At 40.1% G+C, this 19,449-nt stretch overlaps 2 protein-coding genes across 2 annotated transcripts; both read left to right on the top strand.

The window, feature by feature from the left end:
- The first annotated feature begins 2,364 nt into the window (after positions 1-2,364).
- On the top strand, positions 2,365-3,789 carry LOC309502003 (zona pellucida sperm-binding protein 3-like). Its single transcript, XM_082174322.1, has 3 exons — positions 2,365-2,932; positions 3,443-3,561; positions 3,639-3,789. The coding sequence occupies exons 1-3, from the start codon at positions 2,396-2,398 to the stop codon at positions 3,772-3,774; spliced, it is 792 nt and encodes a 263-aa protein (XP_082030448.1). The 5' UTR covers positions 2,365-2,395; the 3' UTR covers positions 3,775-3,789.
- Positions 3,790-8,517: 4,728 nt separating this feature from the next.
- Positions 8,518-11,213, top strand: LOC309501971 (zona pellucida sperm-binding protein 3-like). Its single transcript, XM_082174271.1, has 8 exons — positions 8,518-9,304; positions 9,602-9,720; positions 9,798-9,901; positions 9,996-10,173; positions 10,315-10,432; positions 10,516-10,598; positions 10,680-10,768; positions 10,838-11,213. The coding sequence occupies exons 1-8, from the start codon at positions 8,759-8,761 to the stop codon at positions 10,903-10,905; spliced, it is 1,305 nt and encodes a 434-aa protein (XP_082030397.1). The 5' UTR covers positions 8,518-8,758; the 3' UTR covers positions 10,906-11,213.
- Positions 11,214-19,449: the final 8,236 nt, after the last annotated feature.

The raw sequence follows: 19,449 nt of genomic DNA, 5'->3' as shown, positions 1-19,449 counted from the left end.
ACTCATAATGTTTTTATTAATTCGTCACTGACTGAATGATTGCTGGCATTCACTTCGTGTAAGCCAGTATACAACTTAAATTGCACCTTGCGAAGCTTTAAAACTGTGGCTTTTACTAATTGTTATCATTTGTTGATTGCAATAAATTAAATAAACCCTCATAAATGTATCTGTGGGCTAACACTTTTTAAAATATATATAATATATCCTGGTGTGATTGTTCTTAAATTCTTGTTCGTTTAAATAAGCCAAATCATTTAAGACCAAACTCAAGCATGAATGTGTTGCTTTAATACATATACGTACAATTTGGATTAAACAAAATTGTATGGACAAAAGTGGATAAATTACATTTGATACAACTAGGTTACTGTAAATGAGAAACAAAAAACACTTAACATTATTTTACGGAATATAATAAGCCACAAATTTGATGTTCTAAAAAAATATATTTACAAACATACTGGCAAAATAATGTAACTATATTATTTTTAATGTTTTGATTGCAAGGTGTGCTTGTGCTGGTTTTGATATAATAATATATACACTGTTCAAAAGTATGGTATTAGTAAGGTTCTAAGGTAAGGCACCTCTAAGGTACCAAGACTACATTTATCTGAAAAACAGTAATATTGTGAAATATTTTTATCAACTGTTTTCTATTTTAATGTTTAAAAAAAAAATATTGTGATGGCAGAGCTCATTTTACTCTAGATTTCAGTGTCACTGTGCTCTTCATCCTCAGTGCTCACACCGGTCTGCTGACATTTCAGATCCTACAAAAATGCACATACATAACTGCAGTCATTTTAACAGCACAATGTCATTTGATTTCATTATTATTTAGAAGACAAAAACGCTTTTTTTCACAAACGCCGCCATCACCTTTCCTTGCAGGTCCTGCTCTACCACAAAAGCTGTGCAGCAAATGCACAGAAATCAAGAATCAGAAAAGTGCTGTAATAGCTCTGTTTAAAATTACAATAATTAAAATAAACTACAACTTAATATTTAAATAGTTGTTGTTATTTATTTCTGTAGTATACTCACTCAAAGCCTTTGATGGCAGCATTCAGCTTCATGAGCCACTCTCCACTGGATAAACACACATCTGTTCATATGACCCTGTAACATCCAGATGAGATTCACATTACTTCTGTGATTTATGAGCTCAACACTACATTTACATGTTGAGGTTGTTTTAACTTTTTATCCAACATAAATGTTCTTCAATTTATCAACAGTACTAATGGACAAATAAAATAGATAACTTATGTTTAGTTACTTTATAGATTTGTTCTAATCAAAGCTAACGGCCGTGGTTACATACATCTTCCTAAACTCCATTTTAAAGGTTTAAGAGCTATAAGTGAAGCAGAACAAAAAATGATGAGCTGACTAACGTTGTCTAATAGGTGGAAATTTGCCTAATCTGCACGCAAACTTACCTCCGTGGCTCACGGGCTTCCTTCTGCACCAAAGCATTACAGCTATCGATTTTTAACAAAACAAGCCTACTCAAATGTATCTAACCTAACTATTTTCACTCGTTATTGTCTAAAAAACAGACAGAGTTATGCAAAAATAGGCTTAACTCAGTGGTTCCCAATTCCAGTCCTCGTGACCCACTGCTCTGCACATTTTGTATGTCTCCCTTATTTGACACACCTGAACCAGATCATCAGCTCATTAGGAGAGACTCCATGAACTGAACTGAGTGTGTCAGATAAGAGAGACATACAAAATGTGCAGAGCAGTGGGTCACGAGGACTGGAATTGGGAACCACTGTTCTACATAATAGCACACATACATCACTCAGATGTCTATTTCATGTTGTGATGTGCTCTTCTCCAATACTTATTGAAGATTTTCCTGCCAGATGTAAATAGACATTTAAAATAAGCGTCTTTAAGATGTATATGGTTTATGTAAATCCACTTTAGAGACGTAACTTACGTGTCCTTACTGGAGCTCCCCTGTTAGCTATACATAATAAAACGTCTTTTTACAGCAACATCACAACTATACTATACTGTGTAAAGTCTTTACACCTTCAACAATTAATAATAATAATAATAATAATAATAATAATATTAATTCAATAGTTTACTCTACATTAGTTCAACACATGCAATTTTAACACAAGGAACCGTGTTTACTCACATTTGAAAGCACCCGCATCACTGATCTCTGCGATGTTTGATAATGACATATCCGGCTAGTGACATCATAGCACGCTCTCATTGGCTAATGCATAAACTCTACAGGTCCAGAGGAAAATCAAAGGTAATCAATTAAGGTAAAAGGGGTGGAGCCACCTTAATTCAAAGGTATACAAACAGGCAACGCCAATTACTGGTGTGTGTTGTGGTGTTTGAGTCAAAGTTTGTTAGGATGGGGTTCTTGATAGTTGTCTTAGTGATTGTTGCATTTGAGCTGCATGATGTCTGGGGAAGTTTGAGGTACAGTCATAGTCCAAGAAGCATGGGGCCAAAATCAGATCCAGCTTCCAGAAGTCCTGCCCTTTCTCCTCTAGGGCTCTGGAACCCTTTGCAAGTGGCTTCTCAGTTTCAGAGTCCTTTGGGTCCCAACTTCAAAAGCCTTGCACAGGAGCCTTTTGGCCTTCAGGAGAAGCAGCTGTTGCAGGGTCCAGTGAAGCCTTTGGATTGGAGGTATCCCACTGTTCCTGAGGTGCAGAGTGAGTTGGTGGAGAACTTCCCGATGAGGCAACCCGTGACTCCCGGCAGCGTAGCGGTTCAATGCGGCGAGAACCGGGTTCTTGTAGAGGTCCAGCAAGACCTTTTCAGCAATGGTCAGTTGATCCAGCCAACTGGTCTGTCTTTAGGTGGATGTCCTGTTGTTGGTCAGGATCCTGAGTCTAGAGTGCTCATCTTTGAGTATGAATTACAGGACTGCAACAGCGTGCTGATGGTAAGAACTCATGAATCGTAATGGGTTATTTTGGTGTGACAGAAGAAAGCCAAAATCTTTCAAGGAAAGTCGGTTAACTTGGTTGTCATTTACAATTCCAGGGCAGCTAAGACCAAGTTCTATTTATTTAAATGGAGGAAAAATCCTGAATTTTCAAGCTACTTGCCTTTTAAATAACCCTTCAAACCAACATCTGATGTAAACTATCCCACAAACGGTTTGAAAGGAGCTTAAGAAACCAGAACAAATCTTGTGCCTTAATAGTGTTAAAGCTAGTTTTTACCCAGGAACAGCCAATGCGCATGTCTCCAAAACATTGACTATCTCTGGCAACACTGGAGCTTCTGAGGGCAGCTGTAGTGATGTGAAGACTTGACTAATTGGTGATTTGCTCTTCAGGAATTCTTCCATATTGCACAGTGCACCTTCTCCCATTCATGGCAATATGAGAGTCTTGGTATATGTTAAGTCTATGGGATGACCCTCTTGGTAACCACAATCTTTTTCCAGATGAATGAGGATGAACTTGTCTACACCTTCTCTCTTACCTACACCCCTGAGGCGCTTGCGGGTACTCCGATTACCCGGTCCGATGGTGCAATTGTTGGTGTACAATGCCATTATCAAAGGTAAGTGATCTCTGTGACTTTCTGCACTTTCTCGTGAAACTGGGAGACCATTTAATGGGTACTTTCATGAACCGCAGGCTCCAAAATGTAAGCAGTGATGCCTTGAGGCCAACATGGTTCCCTTATGCCTCAACCAAGGCTGGTGAAGAAGTCTTGCTGTTCTCACTGAAGATCATGATGGGTTGGTACAGGTTTTTTCTTTCAATAAAATAAACTTTTACCCTTGCAATTGTGGCTGTGCCTAAAGTGTTTATTTGTATAGATGATTGGTCCTATCAGAGGCCTTCATACACCTATTTCCTGGGTGGTGTTATTAACATCGAGGCATCTGTGAAGCAGTACAATCATGTGCCTCTGCGTGTGTTTGTGGACCGCTGTGTGGCCACTCAAGTACCTGATGTGAACTCCCTTCCAAGATTTTCCTTCATTGAGAATCATGGGTAAGGTCATGGCCCTTGGTGCGGTAGGACTGTTTGTTGCTTTTTGTAACCACAGTCATGGGTAAGGTCAAGTTGCTTGATTCTCTACAGTTGACATTCATGAGTTACTCTTTGTGATTGCTTTGTTGTCAGGTGCTTTGTGGATGCCAAAACTACAGCTTCCAGCTCCCGCTTCATGCCTCGGTCTCAGGTTGACAAGCTCCAGTTCCAGCTGGAGGCGTTTATGTTCCGGGAGGGCAACAGTCCTTCTGTATGTACTATGAATATGAGTTAATTTGATTTCTCCTCCATCTGCTTTGGTCTTGTGACTTGTTTGTCATGCCTTGCAGATCTACATAACGTGTATTCTGAAGGCAACTATTGCTTCTGCACCCAGTGATGCTCAGCGCAAATCCTGTTCCTTTGCCAATGGGTACATGGGTTTTTGGGGGGTTTATTTTTAGTCGACTTTTCTGACGTTGTAGGTTTCATGTCTTTGTCTTTTTGCAGGTGGTCTGCTGCTGATGGAAATGACGAAGTTTGTGGTTGCTGTGACTCAACATGTGGTCCTGATGGTGAATTTGCTGCCTCTCCCTATGGAGGTTTGTAGCTTTTGCTTTTTTTTTTTTTTTTTTTTTTGTGCTTTCCCCCCAAGTGCTCTAACCTGGCTTTCTTCTCTCTAGGTATTCAGTGGGAAGGCAAGGCCTCACTTGGTCCTGTTATGGTTCAAGGGCAAAAGAGAGGTTCTCAATAAAACTGACAAACCAATCCATGCTTGCATCTGACTCCTCATGTCTGGTTTAACACTTTAAATTGGAAGTGCCTCATTCTGCCAATGTGGTGAAACTGATAGTCCTATTGTACATTTGTAAGTCCCATATAGCCTAGAACCCTTTGGTTGCATTGTTATATGGGACTTGCAAAGGTACAGAAGTTTTTCTCCATAGGGAATTTAAAAAAAGAACTTTTTTTTTTTTTAAAGGCTGCTAGTGTAAGACAAAGGTTAATTGATATATACTTTTGAAGAAATAAGTTTGTTACTTTGTTTAACTGTGTATGTCACGGGGTGACAAATAAGCCCGGGACTATCCCTGTTAGAGAAATGTCCCCGCTGAGATTTGGGAAGCGAAACACCGTCCCAAAGCCTGGGTGAGTGCCTGTCGCTATGGTAACCTAGTGGCGGATTGACAGCAGGTGTGGGTAATTTGCGCTGAGCGTTTGAATGGGGCCACACTAGCTCATGAGAGTATAAAAAGTCAGAGGAAGAGAAAGTGAGCGTTGTTCTTCCCCTGCTTGTGGTGCTTTTTCCCCTGCTTGGATGTGACTTGTTTCTGTTGGGAAGTGTTCTCTGAAGTGTGTCGTTGAGGGCTTGTTGCGAGGAAAAAGGAATATCGTGTGTATGAGGAATTGGAGACGGAGAGCGAGAGGGAAAGAGGAAAGTACATCGTCTAGATGGAAGAGTGAAGATAAGTAATTGATTATTGAATCTCCTATTGCACGCTTGATACTGAGATAGATGTGGGTTGAAGTGCTTGGAGTGCGCCGTATGAATAACACTGAGTGAATTAAACTGATTCTCTGCCGTTCTTATCTCCTTCCGTTCGGAGGGTGAAGCGAATCCAGTTCATGCCTATGAAGAAGTGTTTAGAACTTCCTTCCTCACACCGCCGATCCTTCGCTCTTTAGATCGAGACCCAGGGTGAGTGCTGGTCTTAATTACACTTTAACGAGTGGACTTGAAGTGTTTGAAATGACGTTCCTTCTCCTTCCTTGCGCTGTGTATTGGAGTGAAATTGCTGTGGGTGTGTGAAAGATTGCTTTTAACTGCCGTGCACTCGCCCAAGAGTCAGATTGGTATATCTTATATCATCAGAGCCTGGAGGGATCGAGTATGTCCAACTGGGGAAGGGGTTTGAAAGGACAGTTGGTGTGAAGTCTCTGTCCCCACGACACCTGTGAGAACATTATATTGCTGTGTGAAGTTATGATTCTGTCTGTCCTAGAGAAAGCCCAGTTCAGTCTGTGACTGAGTTCGCTACAGCCGTGAAGCCCACCTGTAGGGTGCGAAGCATTTGCCCTCCCAAGACACCCGTGGGAGTTGTACACCGCTCCTGAGCTTGCCCCCTTCTGCCTTAGGGGAAGTCTCGTACGGTGTTTGCGGAGGACCTGCTGTAGTTTTACCTGTCCATTTCTTACCGTGGTAATTGCCCTTGGTGTAAAAGAGGAGAAGCTTTGACCATCCGCTCATCGGAGAACTCACCTGTTCACCACCTCCCATTGTGAACCTGAGACCAGCTTGGAAGAAGGAACTCGGTCAACCTACTTACCGTAAGATACCTACCTGCACATTATCGACTGCTGTGAACTGTCCTCCATGTGAAAGAGGAGAGGAAGCTTGGACCATCCGCTCATCGGAGAACTCACCTGTTCACCACCTCCCATTTTGAACCTGATACCAGCTTGGAAGAAGGAGCTCGGTCAATCTACTTACCGTAAGATACCTACCTGCACATTATCGACTGCTGTGAACTGTCCCCCACGTGAAAGAGGAGAGGAAGCTTTGACCATCCGCTCATCGGAGAACTCACCCGTCCATCACCTCCCACTGTGCACCTGATACCAGCCTGGGAGAAGGAACTCTGATAACCTACTTACCGTAAGAAACTTACCTGCCCATTATCGACTGCTGTGAACTGTCCCCCACGTGAAAGAGGAGAGGAAGCTTGGATCATCTACCTACCTGTGAGGAACTCACTTGTCCAATACTTACCTGTCCAGTACCCCTTACTGGGAATCGCCACCTGTGGGGAAGATTGTGTCTGCTTTGCCCCGCCTTGGATCCTCCCTGGACGAGGGAGAGAAGACTTTTAGATTAGGATTATCAATTATTTTATTCTCAATAAAATTGTTACTTTTTATTCTGTCTCTGGTCTCGTCTCTGGCACGCTCCTCAAAGTGTTCTTGGTCTAGGGGTGGGTGTAGTCTGGTTTGGCCCATCCCGACCTGTGACATGTACATTTCCTGGTGAAAATAATTACCCATGATGCTCTCAAGAATTCCAAAAGTGCTCTGCAAGGAACACCTTGTCTCATGAAGCACTGCAGATGTAATGAGTTGGTCTCCCTATCATTCCTGTACTCTGTGTTTGTGCATATTGTGACAATTGGTTGTAATCAGCTTCCACTGAAGTTTGATCACACGAAGCTGTAGTGGTTATACAAAACTAAACTTTTTTTTTTCTTTCTGACCTGTATATTTAGTGTACATGAAACTACAGTCTATAATTTGTTTGCACTCATGTGCTCGTTAGTTGACTGTCTTTACAAGCTGTCAGTTTCTTAATTGTAAAATTGTGTATTAATGTAGATATCTTAAAGCCCTCTAGTGACTTTCCAGACTTCACATTTGCTAATGCAGTGGTTGTTCAGTCCTAGTCCAAGGGATCCACTCATCTGCACATTTTAGCTATATTAAGACTGTCAGTCCTAATCCGAATAAAAAAAATTAGCAAGTGTGAATAAATCTTTTTTTTTTTTTTTTTTTTTTACAAATCTGTTTCAAGCTACATTGTTTTGAATCACATTTCTGTAAATCAGTTTCAATCTGTCTGCTATGATTGGGGTTCATGTGATTTATGCAACTTTCTCATGCCACACAAAATGTAAACAGATGCTATGAAACATGCTGAAAGTTGCTGCAGAAACAAGATTGTTGTAAAGTGCTCAATGAGCAGAAAATGACAACATAATGAAGACATGGTTTGAAACCAGTGGAGACGACAGCACGGAATAAAGCTGCTCATACCAGCCTCCTATAGTTCTGCTGTGGCCTAAGAAGATGCAGTAGTCCAGCGCGGTGGCTAGTACACGTTGTAAATAAGATATCTGTATAGCAGACTCCTATGTTGCAGGTGTTGTTTTTGGTGTATGCTTACCAACGCAACGTAATTTCCATAGAAATCAATGCAGATATTTCGGCAAGTGAAAGAGCGGCATGGATACACACATCAGATCTGAATAAGTTGCAATAATCCAATGTGGACATCAATAATTTTAGTTCAGATTCCAATCGGTTACACAAATAATCAGATTTGGACTGATAGCCAAAGTGTGTCTTATTTAACACACCTGATTCAGATCATCAACTCATTAGGCTAGAGCTCCAATAACTGAACTAAGGGTATGTTTACATGACAACATTGTACTAAAAATAAGAAAGGTTTTCCTTTGCATTTTTAAATGTTTTGCGTACAGACAACAATGTTGTCGAAATGATCCCGGTTCACAAGGATCTGTGAAAACAACAAAAAATGCTGTATTCTGCTGCCAGGCCAGTAGTTGGCAATGACACTTTGTAAAGAAACACTACATGCCTATAGACTGAAAACGTAATACGCATACGCATTCATGTTTTTGTAGTTTAGACTACATAGACAATAATGGTATCGGTTTCAAAAACTTGCACTTTGAAACCAGTTTTCAAAACTTTGAGTTTTAGTCCCCCAAAATGCTGTTGTTGTGTAAATGAACAAAATGCATAAAAAGATTTAGTTGAAAATGGTGTCATGTAAATACCCCCCTTAATGTGTCAGATAAGAGAGACATACAGAATGTGAAGAGCGGTGGGTGCCCGAGATGCATAAAATCTACAGGTCCAGAGGAGAATCAAAGGTAATCAATTAAGGTAAAAGGGGTGGAACCACCTTAATTCAAAGGTGTACAAACAGGCAAAGCCAAGTTCTTGTGTGTGTTGTGGTGTTTGAATCAAAGTTTGTTAGGATGGGGTTTCTGAAAGTTGTCTTAGTGATGGTTGTGATTGTTGCATTTGATCTGCCTGATGTCTGGGGAAGTTTAAGGTACAGTCACAGTCCAAGAAGCATAGGGCCAAAATCAGATCCAGCTTCCAGAAGTCCTGCCCTTTCTCCTCTAAGGCTCTGGAACCCTTTGCAAGTGGCTTCTCAGTTTCAGAGTCCTTTGGGTCCCGACTTCAAAAGCCTTGCACAGGAGCCTTTTGGCCTTCAGGAAAAGCAGCTGTTGCAGGGTCCAGTGAAGCCTTTGGATTGGAGGTATCCCGTTGTTCCCGAGGTGCAGCGTGAGTTGGCGGTGGACTTCCAGTTGAGGCAACCCGTGACTCCCAGCAGCGTAGCGGTTCAATGCGGCGAGAATCGGGTTCTTGTAGAGGTCCAGCAGGACTTTTTCAGCAATGGTCAGTTGATCCAGCCAACTGGTCTGTCTCTAGGTGGATGTCCTGTTGTTGGTCAGGATCCTGAGTCAAGAGTGCTCATCTTTGACTATGAGTTACAGAACTGCATCAGCTTGCTGATGGTAAGAACTCATAAATCTTAATGGGTTATTTTGGTGTGGCAGAAGATAGCCAAAATCTTTCAAGGAAAGTCAGTTTACTTGGTCTTAGCTGTCAGTTTACTTGGTCTTAGCTGTTTGAAAATCCTGAATTTTCAAACTACTTGCCTTTACATAATCAACAACATTTTGATGCTCTTATTGTGGAGTCATTCCACTATTGCACCGAGCACTTTCCCATTCATAGTAATATGAGGGCACTGTCTTGGTATACGTGAAGTCTCTGGGATGACCCTCTTGGTAACCACAGTCTTTTTCCAGATGAATGAGGATGAGCTTGTCTACACCTTCTCTCTTACATACACCCCTGAGGCGCTTGCAGGTATTCCGATTACCCGGGCCGATGGTGCAATTGTTGGTGTTCAATGCCATTATCAAAGGTAAATGATCTCTGTGACTTTCTGTACTTTCTCGAGCAACTGGGAGACCATTTAATGGGTACTTTCATGAATCGAAGGCTTCAAAATGTAAGCAGTGATGCCTTGAGGCCAACATGGTTCCCTTATGCCTCAACCAAGGCTGGTGAAGAGGTCTTGCTGTTCTCCCTGAAGATCATGATGGGTTGGTACAGGTTGTTTCTTTCAATAAAATACACCTTTACCCTTTCTATTGTGGCTGTGCACTTAAAAATAATTATACATTTTTATTTGTGTAGATGATTGGTCCTATCAGAGGCCTTCATACTCCTATTTCCTGGGTGACGTTATTAACATCGAGGCATCTGTGTATCAGTACAATCATGTGCCTCTGCGTGTGTTTGTGGACCGCTGTGTGGCCACTCAAGTACCTGATGTGAACTCCCTTCCAAGATATTCCTTCATTGAGAATCATGGGTAAGGTCATGGCCCTTGATGCGGTAGGACTGTTTTAAGTTGTTTGTAATCACTGTCACAGAGTCATGGGGTAAAGTCTAGTTGCTTGATGCTCTACAATTGACATTCATGAGTTACTTTTTGTGATTGTTTTGTCATCAGGTGCTTTGTGGATGCCAAAACTACAGCTTCCAGCTCCCGCTTCATGCCTCGGTCTCAGGTTGACAAGATCCACTTCCAGCTGGAGGCGTTTATGTTCCATGAGGGCAACAGTCTTTCTGTATGTATTACGAATATCATGCGTTAATTTGTTTTCTCTTCTGGTCTGCTTTGGTTTTGTGATTTGTATGACATCCCTTGCAGATCTACATAACATGTATTCTGAAGGCAACTATTGCTTCTGCACCCAGTGATGCTCAGCGCAAATCCTGTTCCTTTGCCAATGGGTACTTTATTTTATTTAATAAAAAAAATAAAATGTATGGACTTTGTTCATTTTGAAGGTTCCGTGTCTTGTCTTTTTGCAGGTGGATTGCTGCTGATGGAAACGACCAAGTTTGTGGTTGCTGTGACTCAACATGTGGTCCTGATGAATTTGCTGCTTCTCCCTATGGAGGTTGGTAGCGTTTGCTCTTTCTAAGGTTGCTTTTATTCAAGTGCTCTAACTTGGCTCTCTTCTCTCTAGGCATTCAGTGGGAAGGCAAGGCCTCACTTGGTCCTGTAATGGTTCAAGGGCAAAAGAGAGGTTCTTAATAAAACTGACAAACCAATCCTTGCTTGTTTCTGACTTGTCATTTTGCATCAAATACCATCCAACCATAGGGTTCCAGAAGTTTATAAATTTCTGTATAAATGGGTAATCTTAAATTGAGCATTTTAAATGCAGCTACTGTAGGCTCCAAGGTTAATTGGTATATGCTTTTGAAGCCATCAGTTTACATTACATGTTTTTCGTTTAACAGCAGAATTTCCTAACGAAAAACATATCCATGATTCTCTTAAGAATTTGGCAAGCAAATGATTCCAAAACTGCTCTGCGGGAACACCTTGTACCATGAAGCACTGCTGATGTGATGGAGTTGGTCTCCCTATTGTATTCCTGTGCTCTCACAGTTTGTATATGAATATTGTGATGCTTAATAGTTTATAATAAACTTTATCTGACGTTTGATCACTAAGCCCTAGAGGGTCATACAAAACTAAACACCCTCTCTCTCTGGGATCTGTATTTATGAATCTCTAGTCTATCATTTGAACTCAGGTTCTTTTTAGATTACAGTAAGTTTCTGTCATAGACAAGCTTGTTTGTAAAATTGTGAATGAATGTAGATAATGTAAAATCTTCTAGTGACTTTCCAGGCTGTTCTCGTTTGCTAATGCTCGTTTGCTAAACTTGCACTTTGAAACCCTTTTTTAAATGTTTGTTTTTAGGCCTCCAAAACTCTGTGGTGATGAAAATAAATGGCCAAAATGCATAAAAAGTTGTCTGTTTTTTAGTTGAAAATGGTGTCTTGTAAATGTCCGCTCAATGGCTGCATCTGAAATCACATACTCTTGAGTAGGTATTTATTTGGAATAAGTAATTATTTCACAACCTCTAAAAAGTATGTTATGTGTAGTATGAATGAAATTCATATATACTACATTCACCATGTTATCATTGTCATGTGACCTTCCAGCATCAGTTGTCGCTTCACTGCCATTCACAAATCCTCTCCTGAGGCCTCATGGGGTAGTAAAGTGTCCATCGTATGAACACTTTCGAATCTAGCCGGAAGTAGTAGATCATCTGGGTACTTTTTGCCTACTCCTTTATGAGTTCTGTAAATTCGAACATACTTTTGTCATATACTGTTTTTCGCCAACTATATAGTAGGGAACTATGCAATTTTGGATACAGCCCTTTTATCAAATAAGAGAGACTGACCCTGTGTCTCAATGTCCATACTATCCATCCTAAACAGTATGTGAGATTAAAATAAGTGTGTCCCAAAACATAGTATGTTGAAAAGAGTATGCCAGAAGTCCCCAGATGGTCTACTATTTCTGGTCGATTTTCGAAGTGTGGATCCGTGCTCACTATAACGGCTAATATTGCCCACAACCCATTGCGCTTTGAAGGAGGATTCAGTTCAGAACTACAAACACGAGTTAAAAGTGTTTAGAAAACTACAAAACATGGCTGATGTGTGCGACCGATGGTCAAGAAGAGAGTCTTCACAAAAACAGTACATACTGTTAGGGTATAGTATAAGTAGGTGAATTGAGACACAGCAAGACAAGGGCTGCGTTCGAAACCGCATATTCAATGAGTAGGTACTTAATTTCAATAAGTACTTACTTCGAAAGCGCTAAAAGAGTAGGTACTTTATAGCCTGATCTCGTTAAGTATGAATGCGAACCGGACATCTGCCATGTTGACGTTATCATGTGACCTACGACGCGTTATCACAAGCGTTAACAAGCGTCTTTTTGAAGAAACTGCTGCCCATTTATTTTGTGAATACATTTATGTTCTTATATTTAACCCTACTAATGTGACCCACCGTTTTATTCTTAACGATATTATTTATTTTTATTACGAAATCCAAAAATGGTCATCTCTTGAATATGTTGTTAATTTCTTTATTTTATATCCAAACATTTTCATCCACAAGCAAAAGTAGCTTAAATCTCCTTTATGTTTTCCTCTTTTTCTTGTTGAATTTAACTCGTTTCATCCCTCAGGCCTAGACCTATAAATAACAAAAAAATCATTTTTTAAATGTATTATAATGAATTATTTAAGAAAATATATATTAAGATATTCAACCTTGTAGGTTCTTTTTTCCTGTGTATAAAATCTCATATTATGTATATATGCGAACCCATGACATATATATATATATATATATATATATATATATACATACACCTCATAACATCAGTAACTCTACAGCCCTACCTAGAACGGTTTTCCTCAGCGTTTGTAATGTCTGCACAAAGGGCAGCTGTGCGAAGATTCGTCTTTGGAGAAAACTGTTGATTTTATACTCGAAAAATGTAAGTATCATTAATATAAAAAAATGATATTACCCCAGAATGAATTGCATTGCTATCCCACCCCAAAACATACAATAATAACAACGATAAATGCTGACCAATACTTAATTATATTACTTTTTACTAAAAATGATATAATTCAATAAAACAAATAAAATGTAATGTATGTCATATGACATAGCTATGCATGAATACACTCTAGATGTGTATATAGTGAACATATCTACATTTTCATTCAAACAATTAATTAAAGCATTAATTAATTAAATTATTTTATTTTATTTACTGACAACAATGAGAAATATTAATAAATTAGTAAAAGAATGAATGAAAGTCACCATCACACAATAAACAAATGCATATACAAGTAAACACATGAAATAAAGCTTTATTCAAACTACAATCATGTATGTAGGCTACAGGCGCTGAACCCCACATCCTTCTGCCATCTCAACACAGCGGTTCCCATTCTGCAGCTTTATTCTGATTAATCAGCTGACCGCCAGAGGTGAGCCGTTCCTTCGTGCCTGAGGTTGTTGCGTGATGTGTTGTGCTTCACAATCTGAGGCAATAAGGGCAGGTGGAGTGATGGAGGGTCTCATAAGAGCAGGTGGAGTGATGGAGGGTCTCATAAGAGCAGGTGGAGTGATGGAGGGTCTCGTAAGGGCAGGTGGAGTGATGGAGGGTCTCATAAGAGCAGGTGGAGTGATGGAGGGTCTCATAAGAGCAGGTGGAGTGATGGAGGGTCTCATAAGAGCGGGGTGGAGTGATGGAGGGTCTCATAAGAGCGGGGTGGAGTGATGGAGGGTCTCATAAGGGCAGGTGGAGTGATGGAGGGTCTCATGAGAGCAGGTGGAGTGATGGAGGGTCTCGTAAGGGCAGGTGGAGTGATGGAGGGTCTCATAAGAGCAGATGGAGAGATGGAGGGTCTCATAAGAGCAGGTGGAGTGATGGAGGGTCTCATAAGGGCAGGTGGAGTGATGGAGGGTCTCGTAAGAGCAGGTGGAGTGATGGAGGGTCTCGTAAGGGCAGGTGGAGTGATGGAGGGTCTCATAAGAGCAGGTGGAGTGATGGAGGGTCTCATTAGAGCAGGTGGAGTGATGGAGGGTCTCGTAAGGGCAGGTGGAGTGATGGAGGGTCTCATAAGAGCAGGTGGAGAGATGGAGGGTCTCAGAGTGATGGAGGGTCTCGTAAGAGCAGGTGGAGTGATGGAGGGTCTCGTAAGAGCAGGTGGAGTGATGGAGGGTCTCATAAGAGCAGGTGGAGAGATGGAGGGTCTCATAAGAGCAGGTGGAGTGATGGAGGGTCTCATAAGTGCAGGTGGAGAGATGGAGGGTCTCATAAGAGCAGGTGGAGAGATGGAGGGTCTCATAAGAGCAGGTGGAGTGATGGAGGGTCTCGTAAGGGCAGGTGGAGTGATGGAGGGTCTCATAAGAGCAGGTGGAGAGATGGAGGGTCTCATAAGAGCAGGTGGAGAGATGGAGGGTCTCATAAGAGCAGGTGGAGAGATGGAGGGTCTCGTAAGGGCAGGTGGAGTGATGGAGGGTCTCATAAGAGCAGGTGGAGTGATGGAGGGTCTCATAAGAGCAGGTGGAGTGATGGAGGGTCTCGTAAGGGCAGGTGGAGTGATGGAGGGTCTCATAAGAGCAGGTGGAGTGATGGAGGGTCTCATAAGAGCAGGTGGAGTGATGGAGGGTCTCGTAAGGGCAGGTGGAGTGATGGAGGGTCTCATAAGAGCAGGTGGAGAGATGGAGGGTCTCGTCCATGGCACCATTTCCAGGATTCAGCTCTGTCACATGACCCTTCAGAAATCATTCTAATACTGATTTGCTGCTCAAGAAACATTTCTGATTATTATCACAGTTGAAAATGGTTGTGCTGCTTAATGAAGTGTGGAAATTGACCTTGCCTGCTATAAATGTATAACATTTCTTAAATCATAGTGATTCCAAACTTTTGTCATGCAAATCTTAACCCCCTGAGGTCTACGGTATCGCCGGCGATACCAGCTCGCTTTTTTTTTATCAATGTAAAAGAAACTCATAAATATTCTGTTGACTTTGATTTTCCATAGGAGTTTCATACATCAATCGATTCTGTTAAATGTGTATTATTTTTGTGTATACTCACAATAAAAACAAAGTGTTGTGCTTTTTGCCAAATAAAGAAAAATAAACACGAAGCGAGTTCTGCCTTCTCTCTGCCAGTGAAGTCCATTCTGAAACGCGTCCGAAAATGAACAATAACTGAGCGAATACTCAGTCAAACAGGCATACAGACACACAGGCATGAAGCTTGAATTCTCTTCTTTTAAATGAAGTAATTTATATAAAAAACAAATATTCTCATCTTGTGAAATCTGTATTAAAAGAGAGCGATTCCAGTCGAGCTCATCTCATCTCATTACATTATAATCGGCCCCGCCCACGGAGAGCGCGCGCTATTCAAACGCAAATGACTGAGACGATCCCATACAAACTGTGAACGCCCACATATCAGCTCGAGAAAACACATCAAGTTTATTCAGATAAGTGTACTTGTCTACACTGTCTCGCAGCGCTGTGAGGAATAATAATAATGGAAAACTTACCTCAGAAGTGCTGGTATTTCGAGGAGCAACGGATGGAATAATGTAGTAAGTTTTTTTTTTCATTCTCAAGTAAATCGCGTTTCTGTGTGAATGAATGAACGACAGAGATGCGCTGTTTACCACAACTTGCAAAAAGACGGTTTAAATTTAAATTGCGTTTCTGTGTGTGAATGAATGATCTGCTTTTAGCAAACTATTTTGCTATACTGAGTAAAATCGATTGAAATATGTTGAAATAAAATGTATTTGTATAAGCAACGTATTAAAATTAACATTTATATTCCTTATAATAAAAACGAAAGACCTATGTTACAGACAAATGAAAGACAACATTTCGTTGATTAGTTTTGGATAGATTACACATTTTTACTGTAAAATATCTGCCACCTCAAATAAGCTTTTGTTTGCCAATTTTTGCTAATATGTTAAATTTATTTGCGGTTGTCATACGAATTTGGTGCATTACCGCCACCAACTCTTTGGGGTGTGGAGCTTCAATGCGGATTTAGACACTTATATAGATATATAGATATATAAAAAGGTTTATTCTTGGTTGATCTTAAATTCGATCAAATAGACCTGTTTCTTTTAGGTACCACATTAGAACTGGCCATGCTGATGGGTAGTATGTTTTGTCAATGTAGGCTATATTCGAAGTTTGAAATATGTATGATAAAATGTATACTTTAGTTTTTACAAAGAAAGATTACACTTCAATTGTTGTTGTAATTGTAACCTTTTTAATAAAAAAATATATATTTACAAGGTAGATATAAGCATTTTCTTTAAATAATTTTTATTGTGTTTTATTATTGACAAATTTGGGGAGAGGATACATATTCCAAAACTGAAAATACAGTATGAGAATTAACTGCACAATTAATAGACATGTTTTCCTTGGATATTATACAATTTGCAAGCAAAATTTGTGAAAAAATAAATAAATTTGACATGCTTCCAACTGTGAACCAATTTGGTAGAATATATATATATATATATATATATATATATATACTGTATATATATTGCTCTTGCATTCTTTCTTGTGGCTATAGGTGACACACCTGAATGAATGGCTCATTAAGTATGCGGGCCCCATTGTCTCCTAAGGTGTGAACCACTACATATGCATGATGTTGTTGAATGGTTGACGCCCCTTGCGCATGTTGCCTTTACAAACAAAAAGTGTTTTACAAGATTTAAATCAATGTATTGTGTTATGTGAATGATAAGGGCAGGATGATTTTCACATCATTTTGAAGAAAAAAATTTAGGCAAAGACATCAATTAGTCAAAAGTCTTATTGACACGTATTTAGTATGTGTTTTGTGGCCTTATTTCAGAAACTTTCGTTTTTAGTTTTTTCAATAACCATGCATAAACATTATTCTCTCAAAAATACAAACATGTACATGCATGTTGCTCACATATTATGGTAGCCCTGTTTGTGCTAAATAGAGTGTAATTATACCTTTGCCATTAATATGTTTATAAGCAACTGAAAAAAGCACAAATGTCAGGGCATGTCAGAACATCTCAAGGACCCCAAAAACCCCTCAGACCTCAGAGGGTTAAATACCAGAATGTCATGTTTTAACATTGATCCAACAAAGTTTAAAGGTTTCATTTTCAAGAGTTCAAGTCGGAAGTAGATCATGCATTTGTATCAATGGTCATCATTGTGTATCATCCAGGCACACAGAGCAACACATAAGGTCAAAGAAAGAACATGACAAAGAGACATCAGTGTAGGGTGCAAAATGTTTATTTGGACACGGATATGGTTGTGGAGTTATTTCCCAGAGATTATTGCCAGAGATGACACAGTTGTAAAGCTTCATAAGGTAAGGTATCAGAAGAGCTTAGCAATAAATAAATTAAATGGTAATGGTTCATGTATTTAGGAATATTCTGCTCTTCTGTGGGAAATAAGTGTTGCTGTAATCATTCAGGTGTTCTGGAATTTTTGGTTTTACGGTAAAAGTGGAACGTTATTTTTTTTTTTTTTTTTTTTTTGCAGTGACATTCAACAAATGATAACAAAAGACAGTTTAAAGCATTGCAATGTACAGAGGAAAAGCACAACGAAATGAACGAGTTGAAGTTTGCTGTGCTTTATATAGGCCTACACGAAGTGAATGCCAGCAATCATTTAGTCATTAACGAATGCACAAAACGTGCAAACTAATAAAAACATTATGAGTTTAACAAAACGATACACAATTGTAGTTTAAGTTCGCGCTGAAACTATATTTACCTTTTTTTAAATAATCCATTAAACCTGCTGAGAAACGAGGAGCGTGAACTACAATGAGCAGTTCCACGCGCATGCCAGGCCGGGAAACTCATGAATATTCATGTAGGCTCCGCCCACTGCCTCTACAGATGCACAACTCACTTTTGCCCCACATTTCACGGTGCACTTGGTGCAAAAGGGAGAGCGCGCGAAACTTGTCACTTAAGCGAAAAACAGTGTTTGAGATTCGTCGCAGCAGATTCAAGCAGCTGTGGTTATGTACTTGTGTTTGTGCTAGAAAAATATACAAGACATTTATGAGAAAATATTCTACAAGTGTGCAACTCTCATTGGATGAATTCACATACTGATTTGCAGATGAGCAAAATTTCTCCGTGACTTCACATTTCTTGATGCGGGTGTGTAAATGCGTTTTGCACCATATTCACTGCAGCAACTGTAGCAAACATGTGAGCGTATGAGTTTCTTAATTTGTGATTTGTAGAATAGGATTTGTGCACCTGCAATGAAGAATTTGAGAAGGTGTAACTGTTGTGTTGTGTTTGTGGAAGATAAAAAAAAGTCTACAAGTTTGCAACTCTTAAAACATTTCTCTCTGTGACTTCAAATTTACTGATACACATGTGTGGCTATTCTCTACAACTACAAATTCCACTGTCACAGGCGTTCAGTAGTTTTGCACCAAAAATACCTCCATACAAACCTGCTTGGGAGCAGCTTATTTCATGTAAACAGGATTGGATCACAGAGCAACCTGTTGCATAAGGTGCCAAGATAATACAAAGAACTTTCCGAATTCAACGTGTAATGTGGGATAGATTTGGATATTTTAGTGCAGAGCGATAGTTTACTTTTGGAAAGATATGAGGGTATCATGTGCCTGATTAATTTTTTGGACCTTCATATTAAAAGTTCGACTCGTCGGAGTCAGGCTTTAACAACAACAAGCACAGACTGTGAGCATTGGCCTGAGATTCTTTGTGAGCGCCACTTTCCTGTACACTATTGGAGAAAAGTGCTGTCTGTCGTGCCATTCCAGAGTTTTTGTGCTAATTCCAAGCCACTTAAGACCCCAGGTTGTAAAACTCCATGACTGTGCAGAGTCACATTTATGCACATTACGTGAACATGGTAAGAGAAAAATAAATCTGAAGCTCACTGTATTATGTACAGTAATGTTGTGCCCAACTGAACTGCATTTTTCTATTACACAGGTGATTATGATGGGATCCTGCTTGGAGACAGGGGCTATGCTTGCAGGATGTATTTTATGACGCCATTCCCTTACCCAAACCCTGCTCCACAAACCCGTTAAAAATGCACCTCTAGCCAGAACAAGGGCATGTACTGAAATGAAGTTTTATGTAACAAAGTTCGGGAGGAGCATGTTCAGGTAATCATCCAATCA

This window comes from Leuciscus leuciscus, assembly GCF_965113295.1.
Source record: "Leuciscus leuciscus genome assembly, chromosome: 6".
NCBI classification, from domain to species: Eukaryota; Metazoa; Chordata; class Actinopteri; order Cypriniformes; family Leuciscidae; genus Leuciscus; species Leuciscus leuciscus.
The sequence above is the reverse complement of the archived record's forward strand: the minus strand, read 5'-3'. Positions and strand labels throughout refer to the sequence as shown.

Bases quoted from the DNA above. Each gene is read 5' to 3' on its own strand.
- LOC309502003 (XM_082174322.1), top strand. From the start codon at position 2,396: ATGGGGTTCTTGATAGTTGTCTTAGTGATTGTTGCATTTGAGCTGCAT. The intron at 2,933-3,442 runs GTAAGAACTCAT...ATCTTTTTCCAG, and splicing joins ACTGCAACAGCGTGCTGATG to ATGAATGAGGATGAACTTGT. The intron at 3,562-3,638 runs GTAAGTGATCTC...CATGAACCGCAG, and splicing joins GTACAATGCCATTATCAAAG to GCTCCAAAATGTAAGCAGTG.
- LOC309501971 (XM_082174271.1), top strand. From the start codon at position 8,759: ATGGGGTTTCTGAAAGTTGTCTTAGTGATGGTTGTGATTGTTGCATTT. The intron at 9,721-9,797 runs GTAAATGATCTC...CATGAATCGAAG, and splicing joins GTTCAATGCCATTATCAAAG to GCTTCAAAATGTAAGCAGTG. The intron at 10,769-10,837 runs GTTGGTAGCGTT...TCTTCTCTCTAG, and splicing joins TGCTGCTTCTCCCTATGGAG to GCATTCAGTGGGAAGGCAAG.